Consider the following 27619-nt stretch of genomic DNA (forward strand, 5'->3'; position numbering starts at 1 on the left):
CCTCAGAGCCCTCCACGAGGACCTCTGCCACCCGGGGGTCACTCGCTTTTTCCATTTTGTCAAGACCCGATACCTGCCCTACTCCATCGAGGTCAGGACAGCCACCAGGGACTGCCAAATCTGTGCGGAGTGCAAACCGGCCAGAGAAAGCGCACCTGATAAAGGCTTCCCGTCCCTTTGAACGCCTCAGCATGGACTTCAAAGGCCCCCTCCCCTCCAGCGACCGCAACACGTACTTCCTGAACGTGATTGACGAGTACTCCCGGTTCCCATTCGCCATCCCCTGCCCCGACATGACTGCAACCACCGTCATCAAGGCCCTCCATAGTATCTTTACACTGTTCGGGTTCCCCGCTTACATACTCAGTGATAGGGGGTCCTCCTTTCTGAGCGACGAACTGCGTCAATTCCTGCTCAGCAAGGGCATCGCCTCGAGCAGGACGACCAGTTACAACCCCGGGGTAACGGACAGGTAGAGAGGGAGAACGGAACGGGTTGGAAGACCGTCCTACTGGCCTTACCGTCCAGGAACCTCCCAGTCTCCCGCTGGCAAGAAGTCCTCCCGGATGCCCTCCACTCCATCCGGTCACTGCTTTGTACGACCACCAATCAGACACCCCACAAAAGTCTCCTTGTCTTCCCTAGGAAGTCCTCCTCTGGGACCTCGCTCCCGACCTGGCTGGCAGCACCCAGACCCATCCTGCTCCGAAAACATGTGCGGGCGCACAAGTCGGACCCGTTGGTCGAGAGGGTCCATCTGCTCCATGCTAACCCCCAGTACACCTACGTGGTGTACCCCGACAAGATACGGTCTCCCTACGGGACCTGGGACCTGCCGGAACCCCACGCACACCCCAGCCACCAGTCCCACCCTCCCCTCCATCGCAGCACCTTACAGGAGGATCGGTCCTTCCGCCGCCCCTGCCAAGGCCCCCCCCACCCAGCGACGCCCCCTGCAGGCGCTTCCTTCCCAGGTCAACCGTTTTCCCCACCAGCGCTGTCTAGGGGTGCCGAAGCTGCCATGGAGATCTAAGTCACGTTCCTGGAGTCACAGACGCCCGAGCCTCCACCGGAGTCACCACCGAAGCTTCGACGATCACAGAGGACGACCAGGGCCACCGATCGACTGATTGCTTCATTTTGATTGTAAACTGTAAATATAAACCATCAAATGTACGTAGCTATCAGAATTGTAAATAGTTACTGAGTACTGTACGGAGGTATTACGGTACCTCCATAACTAATTATACCATGTTGCCATGTTTTGTAGTTTCAGGCCTGCCAGACTCTTTTTTAACAGGGGGTGAATGTGGTATTTTCGGTTTTACGGTACCTAATAGGCTAAAGCACCATTGGTGGAAACTGTATGCTTTCTATTGGTTAGAATGTACGATAGCTCCACCCTGCTCTGCGGGGTATAAGAGCCCGTGCCACCCCAGCAGCCTTCATTCTGTACCTGAGCTGCTGGGGGAAACATCTAGCTTATTAAAGCCTTCAGTTGGACTACAACCTCACTTTAGTGGTCATTGATCGTGCATCACCACCCACCCACCAAACCCCACCCACAACCCAAACCCCACCCACAACCCAAACCCCACCAACCCATATCCCCCACCGACCAAACCCCACCCACAACCCAAACCCAATCCACACCCACACACCCAAACCCCACCCACAACCCAAACCCCACCCACAACCCCAAACCCCACCCACAACCCAAACCCCACCCACAACCCAAACCCCACCCACCCACCAAACCCCACCCACAACCCCAAACCCCACCCACAACCCCAAACCCCACCCACAACCCAAACCCCACCCACAACCCCAAACCCAACCATCCACCCAAACCCCACCCACAACCCAAACCCCACCCACCCACCAAACCCCACCCACAACCCAAACCCCACCCACAACCCCAAACCCAACCATCCACCCAACCCCAACCATCCACCCAAACACCCAAACCCCACCAACCCATATTCCCCACCGACCAAACCCCACCCACAACCCAAACCCCACCCACAACCCCAAACCCAACCATCCACCCAACCCCACCCACAACCCAAACCCAATCCACACCCACACACCCAAACCCCACCCCCACCCAAACGCACCCACCACTCAAATCCCACCTCTCAACCCATAGAATCTCTGCCGTGCAAAAGGAGACCATTCAGCCCATCATGTCTGGACTGACCCTCCAAAGGAGCACCTTACCTAGGCCACTCCCACACCCTATCGTCGTAACCCAGTGTATTGATCATGGCCAATCCACCTAACCTGCACATCTTTGGACTGTGGGAGGAAACCGGAGCACCCGGGGGAAACCCACGCGGACGTGGGGAGAATGTGCAGACTCCGCACAGACAGTGACCCAAGCCGGGAATCGAACATGGGACCCTGGAGCTGTGAAGCAACAGTGCTAACCACTGTGCTACCTTGCCATCCAACCTGTCACACCCACCCAACATCAAACCCCATCCCCCACAAAAGCCCCACTCCCTCACTCAGACCCAGCCACCATTCAAATCCCACCCCACAACCCAAAGCTCCACTCCCACCCCCAACGAAACCCCCCGACAACCCATGCCCCAGACAGGAGGTTCCGAGGTCAGGTGCACAGAGATGGGAGAATTCCCAGCTCCGTGAATGTGATCATTAACATTTCCGCTTTTTGATCCAGGTTGATGAGATGGATTAGGAGTCAAGGTGTGCAACCTGGAAGTTGTGAGCGGTCAGCGGTGAGCCCACCATGTGTGAGGCGCACCTGAGCACAGATAGAAAGCAGGTGCCTCAGAAATGCCCAGTTGGGAGATTGTTGATCAGTGCTGAAGTCTTAGAGCCTCAGAGGAGTTGTCATTGGTCATTGCCTGGTCAGGCGAGTGTTAACAATACAAAATGTTCTCCAACCGCTGGGTGACCTTGGAGCAGTGGCCTCGTGTGGGCCTTCCCGGTGGGAGAATGGTCAATGATGCTGCCTAGTTGAAGAGCATTCTACTGACCCGCTGAAAGCCTGGAGTGGATTCACAGGACAGAGAATGGAGATGGCATTGGCTGACCAACGCTACCTGGTACACACGTGATGCCAGTTTTCTTATTCAATTTCAACCGGTTGAAATGTTTCCCGACCATCCTGTGGACGATGTCCACTCTACTTGGAAGCTTGCTCCTGATGAAGTGAAGGATAGTGTTGACGAAGATGGAGAAAAGAGTGGGGGCGATGACACATCCCTGCTTGATTTGGGCAGCATGGTGACACAGTGGTTAGCACTGCTGCCTTGCAGCGCCAGGGACCCAGGTTCAATTCCGGCCTTGGGTCACTGTCTGTGCGGAGTCTGCACATCCTCCCCATGTGTGCGTGAGATTCCTCCGGGTGCTCCGGTTTCCTCCCACAGTCCAAAGATGTGCAGGTTAGGTGGATTGGCCGTGATAAATTGCCCTTAGTGTCCAAAGGACTAGGTGGAGTTACTGGGTTACGTGGATAGGGTGGAGGTGTTGGCTTAGGTAGGGTGCTCTTTCCAAGGGCCGGTGCAGACTCGATGGGCCGAATGGCCTCCTTCTGCACTGTAAATTCTATGACTCCAGTCTTGATCTCGAAGGTCTATGTCTGATTTCCATCGGTAGGACTGTCGCCGACATCTTGTCGTGGAGAAGTCGGAGGACGTTGATGAATTTCTCTGGACAGCCGGCCTTTGACAGGATTTTCCAGAACACTTCCCGATTGAGTCAAAGACTTGGTCAGATCGATGAAGGACGTGTAGAGAGGATGATTTTGCTCCTGGAATTTCTCTTGAAGTTGCCAAGCTGTGAAATTCATGTCCACTGATCCAGGGTTGGTCGGAAGCCACTGGTTTTCCAGAGACTGGGAGAAGGCGGATTGCAAAGATTTGTGTGATGATCTTCCCACCGATGAAGAGTAGGGAGATTCCTCGGTAATTCCCACACTCTGCTTTGCCTCCCCTGTTGAAGATGGTGGTGATGACGGCATCCATGAGGTCACAGAACAAAGAACAATGCAGCTCAGGAACAGGCCCTTCGGCCCTCCAAGCCTCCGCTGACCATGGTACCAACCTAAACTAAAACCGTCGGCACTTACGGAGTCCGTATCCTTCCATTCCCACCCTATTCATATATTTGTCTAGATGTCCCTTAAATGCCTCACACCAAAGCCCACACCAGGCTCTAAATACCACTCCCCCCCCCCCCCCCCCGCTCCAAATCTCCCGACCCGTGCCAAAATCCACCCCCACATTATCCGTATCTCTGCTATCATTCTCACCACAGGGTTGAACATTACATATCGTCACTTCGAACCGTTCTCCAGGGCAGTGCCTGCCTCCATTCTTCGGGGGTGGGTCAGTGCAGGACCGCATGCGCAGAGACTTCCCTCCTCCACAGGAACGGCCACATGTCGACCATGGACTCCAACTGGACCATCCGCCGTTCACTGGCAAACCAAGAGAAACAACAGTTACTGACCATTGGTGTCTATCTCCGGCTGAAATATGCTCATCTCCTTGTTCCACTCTGACAGACTGGAATTTATCACAGAATCGTTCGGGGGTAGAAGGAGGCCATTCAGCCCATCATGTCGGGACTGGCCCTCCAAACCTCATCCTGACTTAACGCCACCCCCCTGCCTTCACCCCCGTACATTGTTTCTATTCGAATAATCATCCAACGCCCTCCTGAACTCCTCGGTTGAACTGACCTCCACCACATTTCCAGGACGTGCATTCCGGATCCCAGCCACGCGCTGGGTGACAAGATGTTTCTCGCATCAGATTTGCTTCTTTTGCGAATCACTTTAAATCTGTCCCCTTGCATCGGCACTGATTTAGATTTAGAGAGAAACAGTTTCTCCCCGTGCACTCTGTCCAGACCCCTAGTGATTTTGAACATCTCGATCAAATCTCCTCTTAGTCTTCTTCTCTCCTAGGAGAACATTCCCAACCTCTCCAATCTATCCTCATCACTGGAGTTTCTCATCCCGGAGCCATTCCTGTGAATCTCTTCCCCACTCTCTCTCTAATGTGTTCACATCCTTCCGATAGTGTGGCTCCCAGAACTGTGCACAATATTCCAGCTGAGGTCTAACTAGTGTCTGTATAAATTCAGTATAACCTCCTCGCTGCTGTACTCTGTGTCCCTCTTAATACATCCCAGAATACTCTCTGCTTCATTAACTGTTCTCTCCACCTAGAGAACAAAGAAAAATTACAGCACAGGAACAGGCCCTTCGGCCCTCCAAGCCTGCGCTGATCTAAAACTGTCGCCTATTTTCTAAGGATCTGTATCCCTCTGCTCCCTGCCCATTCATGTATCTGTCTAGATACATCTTAAATGACACTATCATGCCCACCTCTACCACCTCCGCTGGCAAAGCGTTCCAGGCACCCACCACCCTCTGCGTAAAGAACTTCCCACGCACATCTCCCTTAAACTTTCCCCCTCTCACCTTGAAATCGTGACCCCTTGTAATTGAGTCACCACTCTGGGAAAACACTTCTTGCTATCCCCCCTGTCTATAGGGCAGCACGGTAGCATTGTGGATAGCACAATTGCTTCACAGCTCCAGGGTCCCAGGTTTGAATCCGGCTTGGGTCACTGTCTGTGCGGAGTCTGCACATCCTCCCCGGGTGTGCGTGGGTTTCCTCCGGGTGCTCCGGTTTCCTCCCACAGTCCAAAGATGTGCGGGTTAGGTGGATTGGCCATGATAAATTGCCCTTAGTGTCCAAAATTGCCCTTAGTGTTGGGTGGGGTTACTGGGTTATGGGGAGATGATGGAGGTGCTGAACTTGGGTAGGGTGCTCTTTCCAAGAGCCGGTGCAGACTCGATGGGCCGAATGGCCTCCTTCTGCACTGTCAATTCTATGATTCTATGAAATTCTATGATACCTCTCATGATTTTGTAGACCGCAAGGAGGTCACCCCTCAACCTCCGTCTTCCTAATGAAAATAATCCTAATCTACTCAACCTCTCTTCATAGCTAGCACCCTCTATACCAGGCAACATCCTGGTGAAACTCCTCCAAAGCATCCACATCCTTCTGGTAATGTGGCGACCAGAACTGCACGCAGTATTCCAAATGTGGCCGAACCAAAGTCTTATACAACTGTAACATGACCTGCCAACTCTTATACTCAATACTCCTTCCGATGAAGGAAAGCATGCTGTATGCCTTCTTGACCACTCTATCGACCTGCGTTGCCACCTTCAGGATACAATGGACCTGAACTCCCAGATCTCTCTGCACATCAATTTTCCCCAGGACTCTTCCATTGACCGTATAGTTCGCTCTTGAATTGGATCTTCCAAAATGCATCACCTCGCATTTGCCCGGATTGAACTCCGTCTGCCATTTCTCCGCCCAACTCTCCAATCTATCTATATTCTGCTGTATTCTCTGACAGTCCCCTTCACTGTCTGCTACTCCACCAATCTTAGTATCATCTGCAAACTTGCTAATCAGACCACCTATACCTTCCTCCAGATCATTTATGGAGATCACAAACAACAGTGGTCCCAGCACGGATCCCTGTGGAACACCATTGGTTACATAGAACATAGAACATTGAACATAGAACAATACAGCGCAGTACAGGCCCTTCGGCCCATGATGTTGCACCGAAACAAAAGCCATCTAACCTACACTATGCCATTATCATCCATATGCTGATCCAATAAACTTTTAAATGCCCTCAATGTTGGCGAGTTCACTACTGTTGCAGGTAGGGTATTCCACGGCCTCACCACTCTTTGCGTAAAAAACCTACCTCTGACCTCTGTACTATATCTATTACCCCTCAGTTTAAAGCTATGTCCCCTCGTGCCAGCCATTTCCATCCGCGGGAGAAGGCTCTCACTGTCCACTCTATCTAACCCCCTGATCATTTTGTATGCCTCTATTAAGTCTCCTCTTAACCTTCTTCTCTCCAACGAAAACAACCTCAAGTCCATCAGCCTTCCCTCATAAGATTTTCCCTCCATACCAGGGAACATCCTGGTAAATCTCCTCTGCACCCGCTCCAAAGCCTCCACGTCCTTCCTATAATGCGGTGACCAGAACTGTACGCAATACTCCAAATGCGGCCGTACCAGAGTTCTGTACAGCTGCAACATGACCTCCCGACTCCGGAACTCAATCCCTCTACCAATAAAGGCCAAATCTCCATAGGCCTTCTTCACAACCCAATCAACCTGGGTGGCAACTTTCAGGGATCTATGTACATGGACACTCTGCTCATCCACACTTTCAAGAACTTTACCATTAGCCAAATATTCCGCATTCCTGTTATTCCTTCCAAAGTGACCTCACACTTCTCTACATTAAACTCCATTTGCCACCTCTCAGCCCAGCTCTGCAGCTTATCTATGACCCTCTGTAACCTACTACTTCCTTCCACACTGTTGGCAACACCACCGACTTTAGTGTCGTCTGCAAATTTACTCACCCACCCTTCTGCGCCCTCCTCTAGGTCATTGATAAAAATGACAAACAGCAACGGCCCCAGGACAGATCCTTGTGGTACGCCACTTGTAACTGAACTCCATTCTGAACATTTCCCATCAACCACCACCCTCTATCTTCTTTCAGCTAGCCAATTTCTGATCCACATCTCTAAATCACCCTCAATCAATGGAATGGAAAAGTTCTTGAAAGTGTGGATGAGCAGAGGGATCTAGGTGTCCATGTACATAGATCCCTGAAAGTTGCCACCCAGGTTGATAGGGTGGTGAAGAAGGCCTATGGAGTGTTGGCCTTTATTGGTAGAGGGATTGAGTTCCGGAGTCAGGAGGTCATGTTGCAGCTGTACAGAACTCTGGTACGGCCGCATTTGGAGTATTGCGTACAGTTCTGGTCACCGCATTATAGGAAGGACGTGGAGGCTTTGGAACGGGTGCAGAGGAGATTTACCAGGATGTTGCCTGGTATGGAGGGAAAATCTTATGAGGAAAGGCTGATGGACTTGAGGTTGTTTTCGTTAGAGAGAAGAAGGTTAAGAGGAGACTTAATAGAGGCATACAAAATGATCAGAGGGTTAGATAGGGTGGACAGTGAGAGCCTTCTCCCGCGGATGGAAATGGCTAGCACGAGGGGACATAGCCTTAAACTGAGGGGTAATAGATATAGGACAGAGGTCAGGGGTAGGTTCTTTACGCAAAGAGTAGTGAGGCCGTGGAATGCCCTACCTGCTACAGTAGTGAACTCGCCAACATTAAGGGCATTTAAAAGTTTATTGGATAAACATATGGATGATAATGGTATAGTGTAGGTTAGATGGCTTTTGTTTCGGTGCAACATCGTGGGCCGAAGGGCCTGTACTGCGCTGTATTGTTCTATGTTCTATGTTCTAATCCCCAGCCTCCGTATTTTCTGCAATAGCCTACCGTGGGGAACCTTATCAAACGCTTTACTGAAATCCATATACATCACATCAACTGCTCTACCCTCGTCTACCTGTTCAGTCACCTTCTCAAAGAACTCGATAAGGTTTGTGAGGCATGACCTACCCTTCAAAAAGCCATGCTGACTATCCCTGATCATATTATTCCTATCTAGATGATTATAAATATTGTCACTTATAATCCCCTCCAAGACTTTACCCACTACAGACGTGAGGCTCACCGGTCTATAGTTGCCGGGGTTGTCTCTACTCCCCTTTTTGAACAAAGGGACCACATTTGCTATCCTCCAGTCCTCAGGCACTATTCCTGTAGCCAATGATGGCATAAAAATCAAAGCCAAAGGTCCAGCAATCTCTTCCCTGGCCTCCCAGAGAATCCTAGGATAAATCCCATCAGGCCCCGGGGACTTATCTATTTTCAGCCTGTCCAGAATTGCCAACACCTCTTCCCTACGTACCTCAATGCCATCTATTTGAAGTCAGAAATAGGAAAGGAGCAGTCACCTTGTTAGGAGTTTTTTATAGGCCCCCCAATAGTAGCAGAGATGTGGAGGAACAGATTGGGAAACAGATTTTGGAAAGGTGCAGAAGTCATAGGGTAGTAGTCATGGGCGACTTTAACTTCCCAAATATTGAGTGGAAACTCTTTAGATCAAATAGTTTGGATGGGGTGGTGTTTGTGCAGTGTGTCCAGGGAGCTTTTCTAACACAGTATGTAGATTGTCCAACCAGAGGAGGGGCAATATTGGATTTAGTACTGGGTAATGAACCAGGGCAAGTGATAGATTTGTTAGTGGGGGATCATTTTGGAGATAGTGACCACAATTCTGTGACTTTCACTTTAGTAATGGAGAGGGATAGGTACGTGCAACAGGGCAAGGTTTACAATTGGGGGAAGGGTAAATACGATGTTGTCAGACAGGAATTGAAGTGCATAAGTTGGGAACATAGGCTGGCAGGGAAGGACACAAGTGAAATGTGGAACTTGTTCAAGGAACAGGTGCTACGTGTCCTTGATATGTATGTCCCTGTCAGGCAGGGAAGAGATGGTCGAGTGAGGGAACCATGGTTGACAAGAGAGGTTGAATGTCTTGTTAAGAGGAAAAAGGTGACTTATGTAAGGCTGAGGAAACAAGGTTCAGACAGGGCATTGGAGGGATACAAGATAGCCAGGAGGGAACTGAAGAAAGGGATTAGGAGAGCTAAGAGAGGGCATGAACAATCTTTGGCGGGTAGGATCAAGGAAAACCCCAAGGCCTTTTACACATATGTGAGAAATATGAGAATGACTAGAGCGAGGGTAGGTCCGATCAAGGACAGTAGCGGGAGATTGTGTATTGAGTCTGAAGAGATAGGAGAGGTCTTGAATGAGTACTTTTCTTCTGTATTTACAAATGAGAGGGGCGATATTGTTGGAGAGGACAGTGTGAAACAGATTGGTAAGCTCGAGGAAATACTTGTTAGGAAGGAAGATGTGTTGGGCATTTTGAAAAACTTGAGGATAGACAAGTCCCCCGGGCCTGACGGGATATATCCAAGGGTTCTATGGGAAGCAAGAGATGAAATTGCAGAGGCGTTGGCAATTATCTTTTCGTCCTCACTGTCAACAGGGGTGGTACCAGGGGATTGGAGAGTGGCGAATGTCGTGCCCCTGTTCAAAAAAGGGATAACCCTGGGAATTACAGGCCAGTTAGTCTTACTTCGGTGGTAGGCAAAGTAATGGAAAGGGTACTGAAGGATAGGATTTCTGAGCATCTGGAAAGACACTGCTTGATTAGGGATAGTCAGCACGGATTTGTGAGGGGTAGGTCTTGCCTAACAAATCTTATTGAATTCTTTGAGGAGGTGACCAAGCATGTGGATGAAGGTAAAGCAGTGGATGTAGTGTACATGGATTTTAGTAAGGCATTTGATAAAGTTCCCCATGGTAGGCTTCTGCACAAAGTAAGGAGGCATGGGATAGTGGGAAATTTGGCCAGTTGGATAACGAACTGGCTAACCAATAGAAGTCAGAGAGTGGTGGTGGATGGCAAATATTCAGCCTGGATCCCAGTTACCAGTGGTGTACCGCAGGGATCAGTTCTGGGTCCTCTGCTGTTTGTGATTTTCATTAATGACTTGGATGAGGGAGTTGAAGGGTGGGTCAGTAAATTTGCAGACGATACGAAGATTGGTGGAGTTGTGGATAGTAAGGAGGGCTGTTGTCGGCTGCAAAGAGACATAGATAGGATGCAGAGCTGGGCTGAGAAGTGGCAGATGGAGTTTAACCCTGAAAAGTGTGAGGTTGTCCATTTTGGAAGGACAAATATGAATGCGGAATACAGGGTTAACGGTAGAGTTCTTGGCATTGTGGAGGAGCAGAGAGACCTTGGGGTCTATGTTCATACATCTTTGAAAGTTGCCACTCAAGTGGATAGAGCTGTGAAGAAGGCCTATGGTGTGCTCGCGTTCATTAACAGAGGGATTGAATTTAAGAGCCGTGAGGTGATGATGCAGCTGTACAAAACTTTGGTAAGGCCACATTTGGAGTACTGTGTACAGTTCTGGTCGCCTCATTTTAGGAAGGATGTGGAAGCTCTGGAAAAGGTGCAAAGAAGATTTACCAGGATGTTGCCTGGAATGGAGAGTAGGTCTTACGAGGAAAGGTTGAGGGTGCTAGGCCTTTTCTCATTAGAGCGGAGAAGGATGAGGGGCGACTTGATAGAGGTTTATAAGATGATCAGGGGAATAGATAGAGTAGAGAGTCAGAGACTTTTTCCCCAGGTGGAACACACCATTACAAGGGGACATAAATTTAAGGTGAAAGGTGGAAGATATAGGAGGGATATCAGAGGTAGGTTCTTTACCCAGAGAGTAGTGGGGGCATGGAATGCACTGCCTGTGGAAATAGTTGAGTCGGAAACATTAGGGACCTTCAAGCAGCTGTTGGATAGGTACATGGATTACGGGAAAATGATATAGTGTAGATTTATTTGTTCTTAAGGGCAGCACGGTAGCATTGTGGATAGCACAATTGCTTCACAGATCCATGGTCCCAGGTTCGATTCCGGCTTGGGTCATTGTCTGTGCGGAGTCTGCACGTCCTCCCCGTGTCTGCGTGGGTTTCCTCCGGGTGCTCCGGTTTCCTCCCACAGTCCAAAGATGTGCGGGTTAGGTGAATTGGCCAATGATAAATTGCCCTTAATGTCCAAATTGCCCTTGGTGTTGGGTGGAGGTGTTGAGTTTGGGTAGGGTGCTCTTTCCAAGAGCTGGTGCAGACTCAAAGGGCCGAATGGCCTCCTTCTGCACTGTAAATTCAATGATAATCTATGATTAATCTAGGACAAAGGTTCGGCACAACATCGTGGGCCGAAGGGCCTGTTCTGTGCTGTATTTTCTATGTTCTATGTTCTATTCTAATAGCCTGGGTCTCGGCATTCTCCTCCACAACATTATCTTTCTCCTGAGTGAATAAGGACGAAAAATATTCATTTAGTATCTCTTCAGACTCCACACACAACTTCCCATCCCTGTCCTTGACTGGCCCTACTCTTACCCTAGTCATTCGCTTGTTCCTGACATACCTATAGAAAGCTTTTGGGTTTTCCTTGATCCTACCTGCCAAATACTTCTCATGTCCCCTCCTTGCTCGTCTTAGCTCTCTCTTTAGATCCTTCCTCGCTACCTGGTAACTATCCATCGCCCCAACTGAAACTTCACACCTCATCTTCACATAGGCCTCCTTCTTCCTCTTAACAAGAGATTCCACTTCTTTGGTAAACCACGGTTCCCTCGCTCTAAGCCTTCCTCCCTGCCTGACCGGTACGTACTTATCAAGAACACGCAGTAGCTGTTCCTTGAACAAGCTCCACTTATCCAGTGTGCCCAACACTTGCAGCCTACTTCTCCAACCTATCCCCCCCCCAAGTCATGTCTAATGGCATCATAATTGCCCTTCCCCCAGCTATAACTCTTGCCCTGCGGGGTATACTTATCCCTTTCCATCACTAACGTAAACGTCTCCGAATTGTGGTCACTGTCCCCAAAGTGCTCTCCTACCTCCAAATCTAACACCTGGCCTGGTTCATTACCCAAAACGTAATCCAACGTGGCCTCGCCTCTTGTTGGCCTGTCAACATATTGTGTCAGGAAACCCTCCTGCACACACTGTGCAAAAAACGACCCATCTAATGTACTCGAACTATATCTTTTCCAGTCAATATTTGGAAAGTTAAAGTCTCCCATAATAACTACCCTGTTACTTTCGCTCTTATCCAGGATCATCCTCGCCATCCTTTCCTCTACATCCCTCAAACTATTTGGAGGCCTATAGAAAACCCCCAACAGGGTGACCTCTCCTTTCCTGTTTCTAACCTCAGCCCATACTATCTCGGAAGATGAGTCCCCATCTAGCATCCTCTCCGCCACCGTAATACTGTTCTTGACTAGCAGCGCCACACCTCCCCCTCTTTTGCCTCCTTCTCTGAGCTTACTAAAACACCTAAACCCCGGAACCTGCAACATCCATTCCTGTCCCTGCTCTATCCATGTCTTCGAAATGGCCACAACATCGAAGTCCCAGGTACCAACCCATGCTGCCAGTTCACCCACCTTATTTCGTATACTCCTGGCATTGAAGTAGACACACTTCAAACCACCTACCTGAACACTGGCCCCCTCCTGCGACATCAAATCTGTGCTCCTGACCTTTATACTCTCAATCTCCCTTACCCTAAAACTACAATCCAGGTTCCCATGCCCCTGCTGCATTAGTTTAAACCCCCCCAAAGAGCACTAACAAATCTCCCCCCCCCAGGATATTTGTGCCTCTCGGGTTCAGATGTAGACCATCCTGTCTGTAGAGGTCCCACCTTCCCCAGAAAGAGCCCCAGTTATACAGAAATCTGAATCCCTCCCGCCTGCACCATCCCTGTAGCCACGTGTTTAATTGCTCTCTCTTCCTATTCCTCATCTCATTATCACGTGGCACGGGCAACAACCCAGAGATAACAATTCTGTTTGTTCTAGTTCTGAGCTTCCATCCTAGCTCCCTGAAAGCCTGCCTGACGCCCTTGTCCCCTTTCCTACCTATGTCGTTAGTGCCAATGTGGACCACGACTTGGGGCTGCTCCCCCTCCCCCTTAAGGACCCGGAAAACACGATCCGAGACATCACGTACCCTTGCACCTGGGAGGCAACATACCAAACGTGAGTCTCTCTCGCCCCCACAAAATCTCCTATCTGTGCCCTTGACTATCGAGTCCCCAATTACTAATGCTCTGCTCCTCTCCCCCCTTCCCTTCTGAGCAACAGGGACAGACTCCATGCCAGAGGCCCGTACCCCATGGCTTCGTCCCCCCCACAAGTATCCAAAGCGGTATACTTGTTTCTCAGGGGAACGACCGCAGGGGATCCCTGCACTGACTGCTTCTTCCCAGTCCCTCTTACAGTTACCCGTCTATCTCCAATCTTTGGTGTAACTAATTCCCTGGAGCTGCTATCTATGACCCCCTCTGCCTCCCGAATGATCCAAAGTTCTTCCAACTCCAGCTCCAGTTCCCTAACTCGGTCTTGGAGGAGCTGGAGATGGCAGCACTTCCTGCAGGTAAAATCAGCAGGGACACTAACGGCATCCCTCACCTCAAACATCCTGCAGGAGGAAGGTTACAGTTCTCCATTTTGAGAAACTCCCTTCCACTACTACTCTCTGTCTCCTGTTGCCCAGCCAGTTCTTTATCCATCTACCTAGTACACCCTGGACCCCATGAGACTTCACTTTCTCCATCAGCCTACCATAGGTAACCTTCTCAAATGCCTTACTGAAGTCCATGTATATGACATCTACAGCCCTTCCCTCATCAATCAACTTTGTCACTTCCTCAAAGAATTATATTAATTTGGTAAGACATGACCTTCCCTGCACAAAACCATGTTGCCTATCACTGATAAGCCCATTTTCTTCCAAATGGGAATAGATCCTATCCCTCAGTATCTTCTCCAGCAGCTTCCCTACCACTGACGTCAGGCCCCCCGGTCTATAATTATCTGGATTATCCCTGCTACCCTTCTTAAACAAGGGGACAAAATTAGCAATTCTCCAGTCCTCCGGTACCTCACCCGTGTTCAAGGATGCTGCAAAGATGTCTGTTGAGGCCCCAACTATTTCCTCTCTCACTTCCCTCAGAAACCTGGGATAGATCCCTTCCGGACCTGGGGACTTGTCCACCTTAATGCCTTTTAGAATACCCAACACATCCTCCCTCCTTATGCTGACTTGACCTAGAGTAATCAAACATCTATCCCTAACCTCAACATCCGTCATGTCCCTCTCCTTGGTGAATACCGATGCAAAGTACTCATTAAGAATCTCATCCATTTTCTCTGACTCCATGCATAACTTTCCTCCTTTGTCCTTGAGTGGGCCAACCCTTTCTCTCGTTACCCTCTTGCTCATTATATATGAATAAAAGGCTTTGGGATTTTCCTTAACCCTGTTTGCTGAAGATATTTCATGACCCCTTTTAGCCCTCTTGATTCCTCGTTTCAGATTGGTCCTACATTCCCGATATTCTTCCAAAGCTTCATCTGTCTTCAGTCGCCTCGACCTTATGTATGCTTCCTCTTTCCTCTTAGCTAGTCTCACAACTTCACCTGTCATCCATGGTTCCCTAATCTTGCCATTTCTATCCCTCATTTTCACAGGGACATGTCTGTCCTGCACTCTAATCAACCTCTCTTTAAAAGCCTCCTACATATCAAATGTGAATTTACCTTCAAACAGCTGCTCCCAATCCACATTCCCCAGTTCCTGCCGAATTTTGTTATACTTGGCCTTTCCCCAATTTAGCACTCTTCTTTTAGGACCACTCTGGTCTTTGTCCATGAGTATTCTAAAACTTACGGAATTGTGATCGCTATTCCCAAAGTAATCCCCGACTGAAACTTCAACCACCTGGCCGGGCTCATTCCCCAATACCAGGTCCAGTATGGCCCCTTCCCGAGTTGGACTATTTACATACTGCTCTAGAAAACCCTCCTGGATGCTCCTTACAAATTCTGCTCCATCTATACCTCTGACACTGAGTGTATCCCAGTCAATGTTGGGAAAATTAAAATCTCCTATCACCACCACCCTGTTGCTCCGACATCTTTTCATAATCTGTTTACATATTTGTACCTCTATCTCACGCTCGCTGTTGGGAGGTCTGTAGTACAGCCCCAACATTGTTACCGCACCCTTCCTATTTCTGAGCTCTGCCCATATCGCCTCAGTGCTCGAGTCGTCCATCGTGCCCTCCTTCAGCACAGCTGTGATATCATCTCTGACCAGTAATGCAACTCCTCCACCCCTTTTAACTCCCTCTCTATCCCTCCTGAAGCATCGATACCCTGGGATATTTAGTTGCCAATCATGCCCTTCCCTCAACCAAGTCTCAGTAATACCAATAACATCATATTCCCAGGTACTAATCCAAGCCCTAAGTTCATCTGCCTTACCTGCTACACTTCTTGCATTAAAACAAATGCACCTCAGACCACCAGTCCCTTTGCATTCATCATCTGCTCCCTGCCTACTCTTCCCCTTAGTCACACTGACTTCATGCTCTAGTTCCTCACAGGCTTTAGTTACTACCTCCTTACTGTCCACTAACCTCCTCATTTGGTTCCCATCCCCCTGCCACATTAGTTTAAACCCTCCCCAACAGCGTTAGCAAAAGCACCCCCAAGGACATTGGTTCCAGTCCCGCCCAGGTGTAGACCATCCAATTTGTAGTAGTCCCACCTCCCCCAGAACCGGTCCCAATGTCCCAAAAATCTGAACCCCTCCCTCCTGCACCATCTCTCAAGCCACGCATTCATCCTGCCTATTCTTTCATTCTGTCTATTCTGTTCTGCCCCCTTCAATGATCTGTGCACAGATACACCCAGCTCCCTCTGCTCCTGCTCCCCTTTAGGAATGTTACCCGTGTTTTATATTCTCTCCATGTTCTTCCACCAAAATGCATCACCTCCCACTTCTCCGCATTGAATTTCATCTGCCACCTGTCTGCCCACTCCATCTTGTCCATGTCGTTTTTTCTACTTGGTCCTCCTCACAAATTAAATATTTCAACACTTTTTCAACCAAAGAAATAATTTTGAAATGAAATCACTGTTGTCATGGAGGGAAAATGGTGGCTGATTAATACATTGCAAGGTAATACATAAACAGGAATGTCATCATTGGGGTTGAAGGGAACAGGCCATCTCGGACTGAGTGTTGTGCAAAGAGAAAAGATTAGTTGGCAATCTGGTTGTGAGAGAATCCTTGGGGATGAGTGACCATAATATGGTAGAATTCTTTAAGAAGATGAGTAGTGAGGCAGCTGATTCTGAGACCACGGTCCTGAACCTCAATAAAGGTAACTGATGGTCTGAGGCATGAACTGGCTATGGCGGACTGGGAAACATTACTGGAAGGAAGGACAGTGGACAGGCAATGGCAGCATTCAAAGAAAAGAAAAAGAAAAGAAAAAAGAAAAAGAAAAAGAAAATTAAAAAAAAAAAAAAAAAAAAAACAAAGGAAAAAGAAAAAGAAAAGGAAAATAATAAAGAAATGTACAGCACAGGAACAGGCCCTTTGGCCCTCAAAGCCTGCGCCGACCATGCTGTCTGTCTAAACTAAAATCTACACTTCCGGAGTCCGTATCCCTCTATTCCCATCCTGTTCATGTATTTGTCAAGATGCCCCTTAAATGTCACTATCGTCCCTGCTTCCACCACCTCCTCCGGCAGCGAGTTCCAGGCACCCACTACCCTCTGTGTAAAAAAAACTTGCCTTGTACATCTACTCTAAACCTTGCCCCTCTCACCTTAAACCTATGCCCCCTAGTAATTGACCCCTCTACCCTGGGGAAAAGCCTCTGACTATCCACTCTGTCTATGCCCCTCATAATTTTGTAGACCTCTATCAGGTCGCCCCTCAACCTCCGTCATTCCAGTGAGAACAAACCGAGTTTATTCAATCGCTCCTCATAGCTAATGCCCTCCATACCAGGCAACATGCTGGTAAATCTCTTCTGCACCCTCTCTAAAGCCTCCACATCCTTCTGGTAGTGTGGTGACCAGAATTGAACACTATACTCCAAGAATGGCCTAACTAAGGTTCTATACAGCTGCAACATGACTTGCCAATTCTTATACTCAATGCCCTGGCCAATGAAGGCAAGCATGCCGTATGCCTTCTTGACTACCTTCTCCACCTGTGTTGCCCCTTTCAGTGACCTGTGGACCTGTACACCAAGATCTCTCTGACTTTCAATACACTTGCGGGTTCTACCATTCACTGTATATTCCCTACCTGTATTAGACCTTCCAAAATGCATTACCTCACATTTGTCCGGATTAAACTCCACCTGCCATCTCTCCGCCCAAGTCTCCAAATGAACTAAATCCTGCTGTATCCTCTGACAGTCCTCATCGCTATCCGCAATTCCACCAACCTTTGTGTCGTCTGCAAACTTACTAATCGGACCAGTTACATTTTCCTCAATCATTTATAAATACTACAAACAGCAAAGGTCCCAGCACTGATCCCTGTGGATCACCACGAGTAACAGCCCTCCAATCAGAAAGGCACCCTTCCATTGCTACTCTCTGCCTTCTATGACCTAACCAGTTTTGTATCCATCTTACCAGCTCACCTTTGATCCCGTGTGACTTCACCTTTTGTACCAGCCTGCCATGAGGGCCATTGGCAAAGGCCTTACTGAAGTCCATATAGACAACATCCACTGCCCTCCCTGCATCAATCATCTTTGTGACCTCCTCTTAAAACTCTGTCAATTTACTGAGACAAGACCTCCCCTTCACAAAACCATGCTGCCTCTCACTAATATGTCCATTTGCTTCCAAATGGGAGTAGATCCTGTCTCGAAGAATTCTCTCCAGTAATTTCCCTACTAGTGACCTAAGCCTCACCCGCCTGTAGTTCTCTGGATTATACTTGCTACCCTTCTTAAAACAAAGGAACAACACTGGCTATTCCCCAGTCCTCTGGGACATCATAGAACATAGAACATAGAACAATACAGCGCAGTACAGGCCCTTCGGCCCACGATGTTGCACCGAAACAAAAGCCATCTAACCTACACTATGCCATTATCATCCATATGTTTATCCAATAAACTTTTAAATGCCCTCAATGTTGGCGAGTTCACTCCTGTAGCAGGTAGGGCATTCCACGGCCTCACTACTCTTTGCGTAAAGAACCTACCTCTGACCTCTGTCCTATATCTATTACCCCTCAGTTTAAAGTTATGTCCCCTCATGCCAGCCATATCCATCCGCGGGAGAAGGCTCTCACTGTCCACCCTATCCAACCCCCTGATCATTTTGTATGCCTCTATTAAGTCTCCTCTTAACCTTCTTCTCTCTAACGAAAACAACCTCAAGTCCATCAGCCTTTCCTCATAAGATTTTCCCTCCATACCAGGCAACATCCTGGTAAATCTCCTCTGCACCCGCTCCAAAGCCTCCACGTCCTTCCTATAATGCGGTGACCAGAACTGTACGCAATACTCCAAATGCAGCCGTACCAGAGTTCTGTACAGCTGCAACATGACCTCCCGACTCCGGAACTCAATCCCTCTACCAATAAAGGCCAACACTCCATAGGTCTTCTTCACAACCCTATCAACCTGGGTGGCAACTTTCAGGGATCTATGTACATGGACACCTAGATCCCTCTGCTCATCCACACTTTCAAGAACTTTACCATTAGCCAAATATTCTGCATTCCTGTTATTCCTTCCAAAGTGAATCACCTCACACTTCTCTACATTAAACTCCATTTGCCACCTCTCAGCCCAGCTCTGCAGCTTATCTATATCCCTCTGTAACCTGCTACATCCTTCCACACTATCGACAACACCACCGACTTTAGTATCGTCTGCAAATTTACTCACCCACCCTTCTGCGCCTTCCTCTAGGTCATTGATAAAAATGACAAACAGCAACGGCCCCAGAACAGATCCTTGTGGTACTCTACTTGTGACTGTACTCCATTCTGAACATTTCCCATCAACCACCACCCTCTGTCTTCTTTCAGCTAGCCAATTTCTGATCCACATCTCTAAATCACCCTCAATCCCCAGCCTCCGTATTTTTTGCAATAGCCTACCGTGGGGAACCTTATCAAACGCTTTGCTGAAATCCATATACACCACATCAACTGCTCTACCCTCGTCTACCTGTTCAGTCACCTTCTCAAAGAACTCAATAAGGTTTGTGAGGCATGACCTACCCTTCACAAAGCCATGCTGACTATCCCTGATCATATTATTCCTATCTAGATGATTATAAATCTTGTCTCTTATAATCCCCTCCAAGGCTTTACCCACTACAGACGTGAGGCTCACCGGTCTATAGTTGCCGGGGTTGTCTCTGCTCCCCTTTTTGAACAAAGGGACCACATTTGCTGTCCTCCAGTCCTCTGGCACTATTCCTGTAGCCAATGATGACATAAAAATCAAAGCCAATGGTCCAGCAATCTCTTCCCTGGCCTCCCAGAGAATCCTAGGATAAATCCCATCAGGTCCCGGGGACTTATCTATTTTCAGCCTGTCCAGAATTACCAACACCTCTTCCCTACGTACCTCAATGCCATCTATTCTATTAGCCTGGGGCTCAGCATTCTCCTCCACAACATTATCTTTTTCCTGAGTGAATACTGACGAAAAATATTCATTTAGTATCTCGCCTATCTCTTCAGACTCCACACACAATTTCCCATCCCTGTCCTTGACTGGTCATCTGAAGTCATTGAGGATCCAAAGATTTCTGTCAAGGCCTCAGCAATTTCCTCTCTTGCCTCCTTCAGCATTCTGGGGTAGATCCCATCAGGCCCTGGGGCTTATCCACCTTAATATTTTTCAAGACGCCCAACACCTCGTCTTTTTGGATCTCAATGTGACCCAGGCTATCTACACACCATTCTCCAGACTTAATATCCACCAATTCCTTCTCTTTGGTGAATACTGATGCAAAGTATTAATTTAGTACCTCGCCCATTTCCTCTGGCTCCACACATAGATTCCCTTGCCTATCCTTCAGTGGGCCAACCCTTTCCCTGGCTACCCCCTTGCTTTCTATGTACGTGTAAAAAGCCTTGGGATTTTCCTTAACCCTATTTGCCAATGACTTTTTGTGACCCCTTCTAGCCCTCCTGACTCCTTGCTCAAGTTCCTTCCTACTTTCCTTATATTCTACACAGGCTTCGTCTGTTCCCAGCCTTTTAGCCCCGACAAATGCCTCCTTTTTCTTTTTGACGAGGCCTACAATATCTCTCGTTATCCAAGGTTCCTGAAATTTGCCGTATTTATCCTTCTTCCTCCCAGGAACATGCCGGTCCTGAATTCCTTTCAACTGACATTTGAAAGCCTCCCACATGTCAGATGTTGATTTACCCTCAAACATCCGCCCCCAATCTAGGTTCTTCAGTTCCTGCCTAATATTGTTATAATTAGCCTTCCTCCAATTTAGCATATTCACCATAGGACCACTCTTATCCTTGTCCACCAGCACTTTAAAACTTACTGAATTGTGGTCACTGTTCCCGAAATGCTCCCCTACTGAAACTTCTACCACCTGGCCGGGCTCATTCCCCAATACCAAGTCCAGTATAGCCCCTTCCCTAGTTGGACTATTTGCATATTGTTTTAAGAAGCCCCCCTGGATGCTCCTTACAAACTGTGCCCCGTCTAAGCCCCTAGCACTAAGTGAGTCCCAGTCAATTTTGGGGAAGTTGAAGTCTCCCATCACAACAACCCTGTTGCTTTTACTCCTTTCCAAAATCTGTCTACCTATCTGCTCTTTTATCTCCCGCTGGCTGTTGGGAGGCCTGTAGTAAACCCCCAACATTGTGACTGCACCCTTTTTATTCCTGATCTCTACCCATATAGCCTCGCTGCCCTCTGAGGTGTCCTCCCGCAGTACAGCTGTGATATTCTCCCTAACCAGTAGCGCAACTCCGCCACCCCTTTTACATCCCCCTCTATCCCGCCTGAAACATCTAAATCCTGGAATGTTTAGCTGCCAATCCTGTCCTTCCCTCAACCAGGTCTCTGTAGTGGCAACAACATCATAGTTCCAAGTACTAATCCAAGCTCTAAGTTCATCTGCCTTACCTGTTATACTTCTTGCATTAAAACATATGCACTTCAGGCCACCAGTCCCGCTGTTTTCGGCAACATCTCCCTCTCTGCTCTTCCTCAGAGCCACAGTGGCCCTGTTTCCTAGTTCTCCCTCAATTGTTTCACCGTCTGACCTGTTGTTCCGGTATCCACCCCCCTGCCATTCAAGAAGCGAACAGCTGAACTCCAAAGGTTGTTAATTCCGAATTTAGAAATTTGCAGCTAATACATTTTGTTCTCTCATCTTGGCTCTTCGCACCGATCCCTGTGGTACCCCACCAGTCATTGCCTGCCAACTTGAAAAAGACCCATTAATTCCTACTCTTTGCTTCCTGTTGCCAACCAGTTTTATATCCATCCCAATACACTACCCCTAATCCCATCCAATTTAATTTTACACGCTAATCTCTGATGCAGGACTTTGATTTAGGTAGGATTCTAAATTAATACTTTGTGTCGGTGTTCACTCGTGAGAGGGACGGTGTGGGTATAAAAATCAGGGAGAAGGACTGTAATAAAATGAAAGAGATTAACAGAGACAGAGAGCAGGTTCTGAGTGGTCTGGCAGGCTTAAAAGGAGACCAACCTCCAGGGCCAGATGAAATGTATCCCAGGTTGCTCAGTGAGACAAGGGAGGAAATAGCAGGGGCGCTGGCAATAATTTTCAATTCCTCTATGGCCACAGGAGAGGTGCCGGAGGGCTGGAGGATAGTCAATGTGGTTCTATTATTCAAGAAGGGATAAGCCAGGAATCTACAGGCCAGTCAGTCTAACCTCAGTGGTGGGGAAACTATTGGAAGCAATTCTGAGGGACAGAATTAATCTGCATTTGGAGAGGCCGGGATTAATCAGGAACAGTCAGCGTGGTTTTGTTAAGGGGAGGACATGTCTGACCAACTTGGTTGAGTTTTTCAAAGAGGTGACCAGGTCTGTGGATGAGGGAAATGTTTGACTTGGTTTACTTGGACTTCAGCAAGGATTTTGATAAGGTTCCACACGGGAGACTGATAGTGAAGGTAAGAACTCATTGTTTGCTTTCTTTTTCTTTTTTGATCCCCTGAGGACCTCCTGCAGTGATGTCCTGGAGCTGAGATGATTGACCTCCAACCACCACAACCATCTTCCTTTGTGCCGGGTATGACTCCAACCAGCGGAGAGTTTCCCCCGATTCCCACTGACTCCAGTTTAGCTCGGGCTCCTTGATGCCGCACTCGGTCAAATGCTGCCCTGATGTGGAGGGCAGTCACTCCCCCCTCACCTCTGGCATTCACCTCTTTTGTCCATGTTTGAACCAAGGCTGTAATGAGGTCAGGAGCTGAGTGACCCTGGCGGAACCCAAACTGAGCGTCCGTGAGCAGGTTATTGCTGAGTAAGTACTGCTTGATAGCACTGTTGAACCATAAGACAATAAGACATAGGAGCAGAATTAGGCCACTCGGCCCATCGAGTCTGCTCCGCCATTCAATCATGGCTGATATTTTCTCATCCCCATTCTCCTGCCTTCTCCCCATAACCCCTGATCCCCTTATTGATCAAATTTTTGATGACACCTTCCATCCCTTTGCTGCTGATGGAGAGCAGACTGATAGGACGGTAATTGGCTGGGTTGGATTTGTCCTGTTTCTTGTGTGCAGGGGGGGGTGGTGAGGAAGCACGTTTTTCCCCCAGAGGGGGTGGGAGTCTGGAACTCGCTGCCTGAAAGTGGGGCGGAGGCAGAGACCCTCAGAACATTCCAGAAGTATTTAGATACGAACTTGCGATCCCAGGGCAGACACGGCTGTGGGCCCAGTGCTGGGAAATGGGATTAGAATAGTTAGGGGGGTGTGTTTGACCGGTGCAGACTCGATGGGCCGAGGGGCCTTTTTCTGTGCTGTATGTCTCTGATTCTATGAGAAAAGAAACCAGGAAAGTTCCCAGCTCAGTGCACCACCCTTGGGAGTGAAAATCCAGACCCAAGTCGTCAGCAGGACACACAAGTTAAAAAAGCAAAAATATCGCAGACACTGGAAATCGGAAATAAAAACAGAAAATACTCAAGAGGTCCTGGCAGCGTCTGTGGAGAGGGAGATACGGTTAACGTTCCGAGTCCCACTGACTCTCTTTCACATTCTCCATTCTCTGAGTCACATTTTACCCAAAACGTTTCTTTCTCCACAGGCCTGTTGAGAATTTCCAGCAGTTTGTGTGTTTATTTCGGATTTCTCGAATCCGGGATATTTTGCTGTTGTTCCGGAATACTGTGGGCAGTTTCCATCTCCATGTTCAGTGGATTGGTTCCTGAGGTGGGCCCGTAACGAGAGGCTGATTAAACTGTGATTATATTGTCTGGATTATGGAAGAATGAGAGGTTTTCTCATCAAAGCTAATGAAGGGGTTTGAAGGGTGGAGACTGAGATTGTTTTTGATGATCGGGGTATTTAAAACACGGGGACAGGCTCAGGGTTGAAGATGATTATCTTGGAGCGAGGTGCGGAGAGATTACTTCACTCGAAGGGTTGTGGCCGATCCATCGTTGAATATATTTAAGGCTGAGGACAGCCAGAAGTTTGGTCTCTGAGAGAATGAAGGGATACGGGAAATTTAAGGTGGGGGGGAGATTGGAGTTGGATACAAAGGTAAGCCATGATGATATTGAGTGGCTCAGCAGATTAGAGGAGCTGAGGGATCTACACTTGCTCCAACAGGTGCTCTGATTAGTGTGGCCTTCAACGTCTCTCTCGTCTCTTTATCCCTCAAGTTCTCTGCTCATCTCCTCGTGACAACATCTCCTTGTGGGCTACTTGTTCCAAACTCTTCTTTCCTGTCTTATCCTCGCTCACCGATTACTCCCCATGACATTTCACCTCTGCCTCCCCATCCCTGTGACCTCTCACCTTTGCAAGCCTTCATATTGCAGAACCGTATCTCCAAATTTCCAGTCAGGATTCGCTCACACCACTGACCGCCTGACTGTGGCCAGTTGTATGTCCGGAGACGGTGTTGTTGACCAACCCCACACCAACGGGAACATTCACTCCATCCTGACCACATGTTCCAGCTGCAATCCCGTGTGCAGTTCTCTCCAGAACATTCCGTTTCATCTGCAATGAACAAGGCCGAAAATCAGCCACGAAACAATGACATGTGTGGTCAACGATAATCTAACTGAATGGCAGGCACTCCTCCAGTCCCTGTGAACATCGGAACCGACAAACACATCATTCCAGAGTAGGAGGACGCCACTCAGCCCCTCGAGCCTGCTACCCCATTCAATACGATCATGGCCGATCGGATTGTAATCCCAACCCCACATTCCTGCCGCCCCCCACCCCCTTTAACCAGCACTCACTACCCTGCAATCCCACCCCCCACCCCCAATAACCAGCCCCCACTGCCCCCCCACCCCCAATAACCAGCCCCCACTGCCCCCGCACGGCCCATCCCACCCCCCCCCCAATAACCAGCCCCCACTGCCCCCCCACGGCCCACCCCACCCACACACCCCCTATAACCAGCACTCACTACCCTGCAATCCCACCCCCCCACCCCCAATAACCAGCCCCCACTGCCCCCCACCCCCAATAACCAGCCCCCACTGCCCCCCCACGGCCCATCCCACCCACCCACCCCCTTTAACCAGCACTCACTACCCTGCAATCCCACCCCCCACCCCCAATAACCAGCCCCCATTTCCCCCCCACCCACAATAACCAGCCCCCACTGCCCCCCCACGGCCCATCCCACCCACACACCCCCTATAACCAGCACTCACTACCCTGCAATCCCACCCCCCACCCCCAATAACCAGCCCCCACTTCCCCCCCACCCACAATAACCAGCCCCCACTGCCCCGCACGGCCCATCCCACCCACCCACCCCCAATAACCAGCTCCCATTGCCCCCGCACCCCACATCCCCCACCATACATAAGAACATAAGAACTAGGAGCAGGAGTCGGCCATCTGGCCCCTCGAGCCTGCTCCACCATTCAATGAGATCATGGCTGATCTTTGTGGACTCAGCTCCACTCTCCGGCCTGAACACCATATCCCCGAATCCCTTTATTCTTTAGAAAGGCATCTATCTTTTTCTTAAAAACGTTTAAAGAAGGAGCCTCAACTGCTTCACTGGGCAAGGAATTCCATAGATTCACAACCCTTTGGGTGAAGATGTTCCTCCTAAACTCGGTCCTAAATCTACCTCCCCTTATTTTGAGGCTATGCCCCCTAGTTCTGCTTTCACCCACCAGTGGAAACAACCTGCCCGCATCTATCCTATCTATTCTCTTCATAATTTTATATGTTTCTATAAGATCCCCCCTCATCCTTCTAAATTCCAATGAGTACAGTCCCAGTCTACTCAACCTCTCGTCATAATCTAATCCCCTCAACTCTGGAATCAACCTAGTGAATCTCCTCTGCACACCCTCCAGTGCCAATATGTCCTTTCTCAGGTAAGGAGACCAAAACTGAACACAATACTCCAGATGTGGCCTCACTAACACCCTATACAATTGCAGCGTAACCTCCCTAGTCTTAAACTCCATCCCTCTAGCAATGAAAGACAAAACTCGATTAGCCTTCTTAATCACCTGTTGCACCTGCACACCAACTTTTTGCAACTCGTGCACCAGCACACCCAGGTCCCTCTGCACAGCAGCATGTTTTAACATCTTACCGTTTAAATAATAATCCATTCTGCTGTTATTCCTCCCAAAATGGATAGCCTCACACTTGGCAACATTGAATTCCATCTGCCAGACCCTAGCCCATTCACCTAACCTATCCAAATCCTTCTGCAGACTTCCGGTATCCTCTGCACTTTTTGCTTTACCACTCATCATAATGTCGTCTGCAAACTTTGACACATTGCACTTGGTCCCCAACTCCAAATCGTCTATGTAAATTGTGAACAACTGCGGGCCCAACACTGATCCTTGAGGGACCCCACTAGTTACAGGTTGCCAACCAGAGAAACACCCATTTATCCCCACTCTCTGCTTTCTGTTAGTTAACCAATCCTCTACCCATGCTACCACTTTACCCTCAATGCCATGCATCTTTAGTTTATGCAGCAATCTTTTGTGTGGCACCTTGTCAAAAGCTTTCTGGAAATCCAGATATACCACATCCATTGGCTCCCCGTTATCTACTGCACTGGTAACGTCCTCAAAAAATTCTACCAAATTAGTCAGACACGACCTACCCTTTGTGAACCCATGCTGCGTCTGCCCAATGGGACAATTCCCCTCCAGGTGCCCCGCTATTTCCGCCTTAATGATAGATTCCAGCATTTTCCCTAAAACCGGAGTTAAGCTTACCGGCCTATAATTACCCGCTTTCTGCCGACCTCCTTTTTTAAACAGTGGTGTCACGTTTGCTACTTTCCAATCCTCTGGGACCACCCCAGAGTCTAGTGAATTTTGATAAATTATCACTAGTGCGTTTACAATTTCCCTAGCCATCTCTTTTAACACTCTGGGGTGCATCCCATCAGAGCCAGGAGACTTGTCTACCTTTAGCCCCATTAGCTTACCCAATACTGCCTCCTTAGTGATTACAATCATCTCAAGGTCCTCACCTATCATATCCTTATTTCCATCAGTCACTGGCATGTTATTTGTGTCCTCCAGTGTGAAGACCGACCCAAAAAACCTGTTCAGCTCCTCAGCCATTTCCCCGTCTCCTATTATTAAATCTCCCTTCTCATCTTTCAAAGGACCAATATTTACCTTAGCCACTCTTTTTTGCCTTATATATTTGTAGAAGCTTTTACTATCTGCTTTTATGTTCTGAACCAGTTTACTTTCATAGTCTACCTTACTCTTCTTTATGGCTTTTTTAGTAGCTTTCTGTTGTCCCCGAAAGACTTCCCAGTCCTCTAGTCTCCCACTAATTTTTGCCACTTTGTATGTTTTTCCCTTCAATTTGATACTCTCCCTCACCTCCTTAGATATCCACGGTCGATTTTTCCCCTTTCTACCGTCTTTCTTTTTTGTCGGTATGAACCTTTCCTGAACACTGTGAAAGATCGCTCGGAAGGTTCTCCACTGTTCCTCAACTGCTTCACCATGAAGA

General features: G+C 48.6%; 1 protein-coding gene across 1 annotated transcript in view; it reads right to left on the reverse strand.

The window, feature by feature from the left end:
• The window catches only part of sspo (SCO-spondin), a 1206999-nt gene that overhangs the window by 251384 nt on the left and 927996 nt on the right, over positions 1-27619 (reverse strand). The window contains 2 exon segments of the mRNA XM_072468611.1: positions 4283-4450; positions 24437-24643. Of these exon segments, the coding sequence (XP_072324712.1) occupies positions 4283-4450; positions 24437-24643 (375 nt within the window).

Source organism: Scyliorhinus torazame, chromosome 11 (assembly GCF_047496885.1).
Source record: "Scyliorhinus torazame isolate Kashiwa2021f chromosome 11, sScyTor2.1, whole genome shotgun sequence".
NCBI classification, from domain to species: Eukaryota; Metazoa; Chordata; class Chondrichthyes; order Carcharhiniformes; family Scyliorhinidae; genus Scyliorhinus; species Scyliorhinus torazame.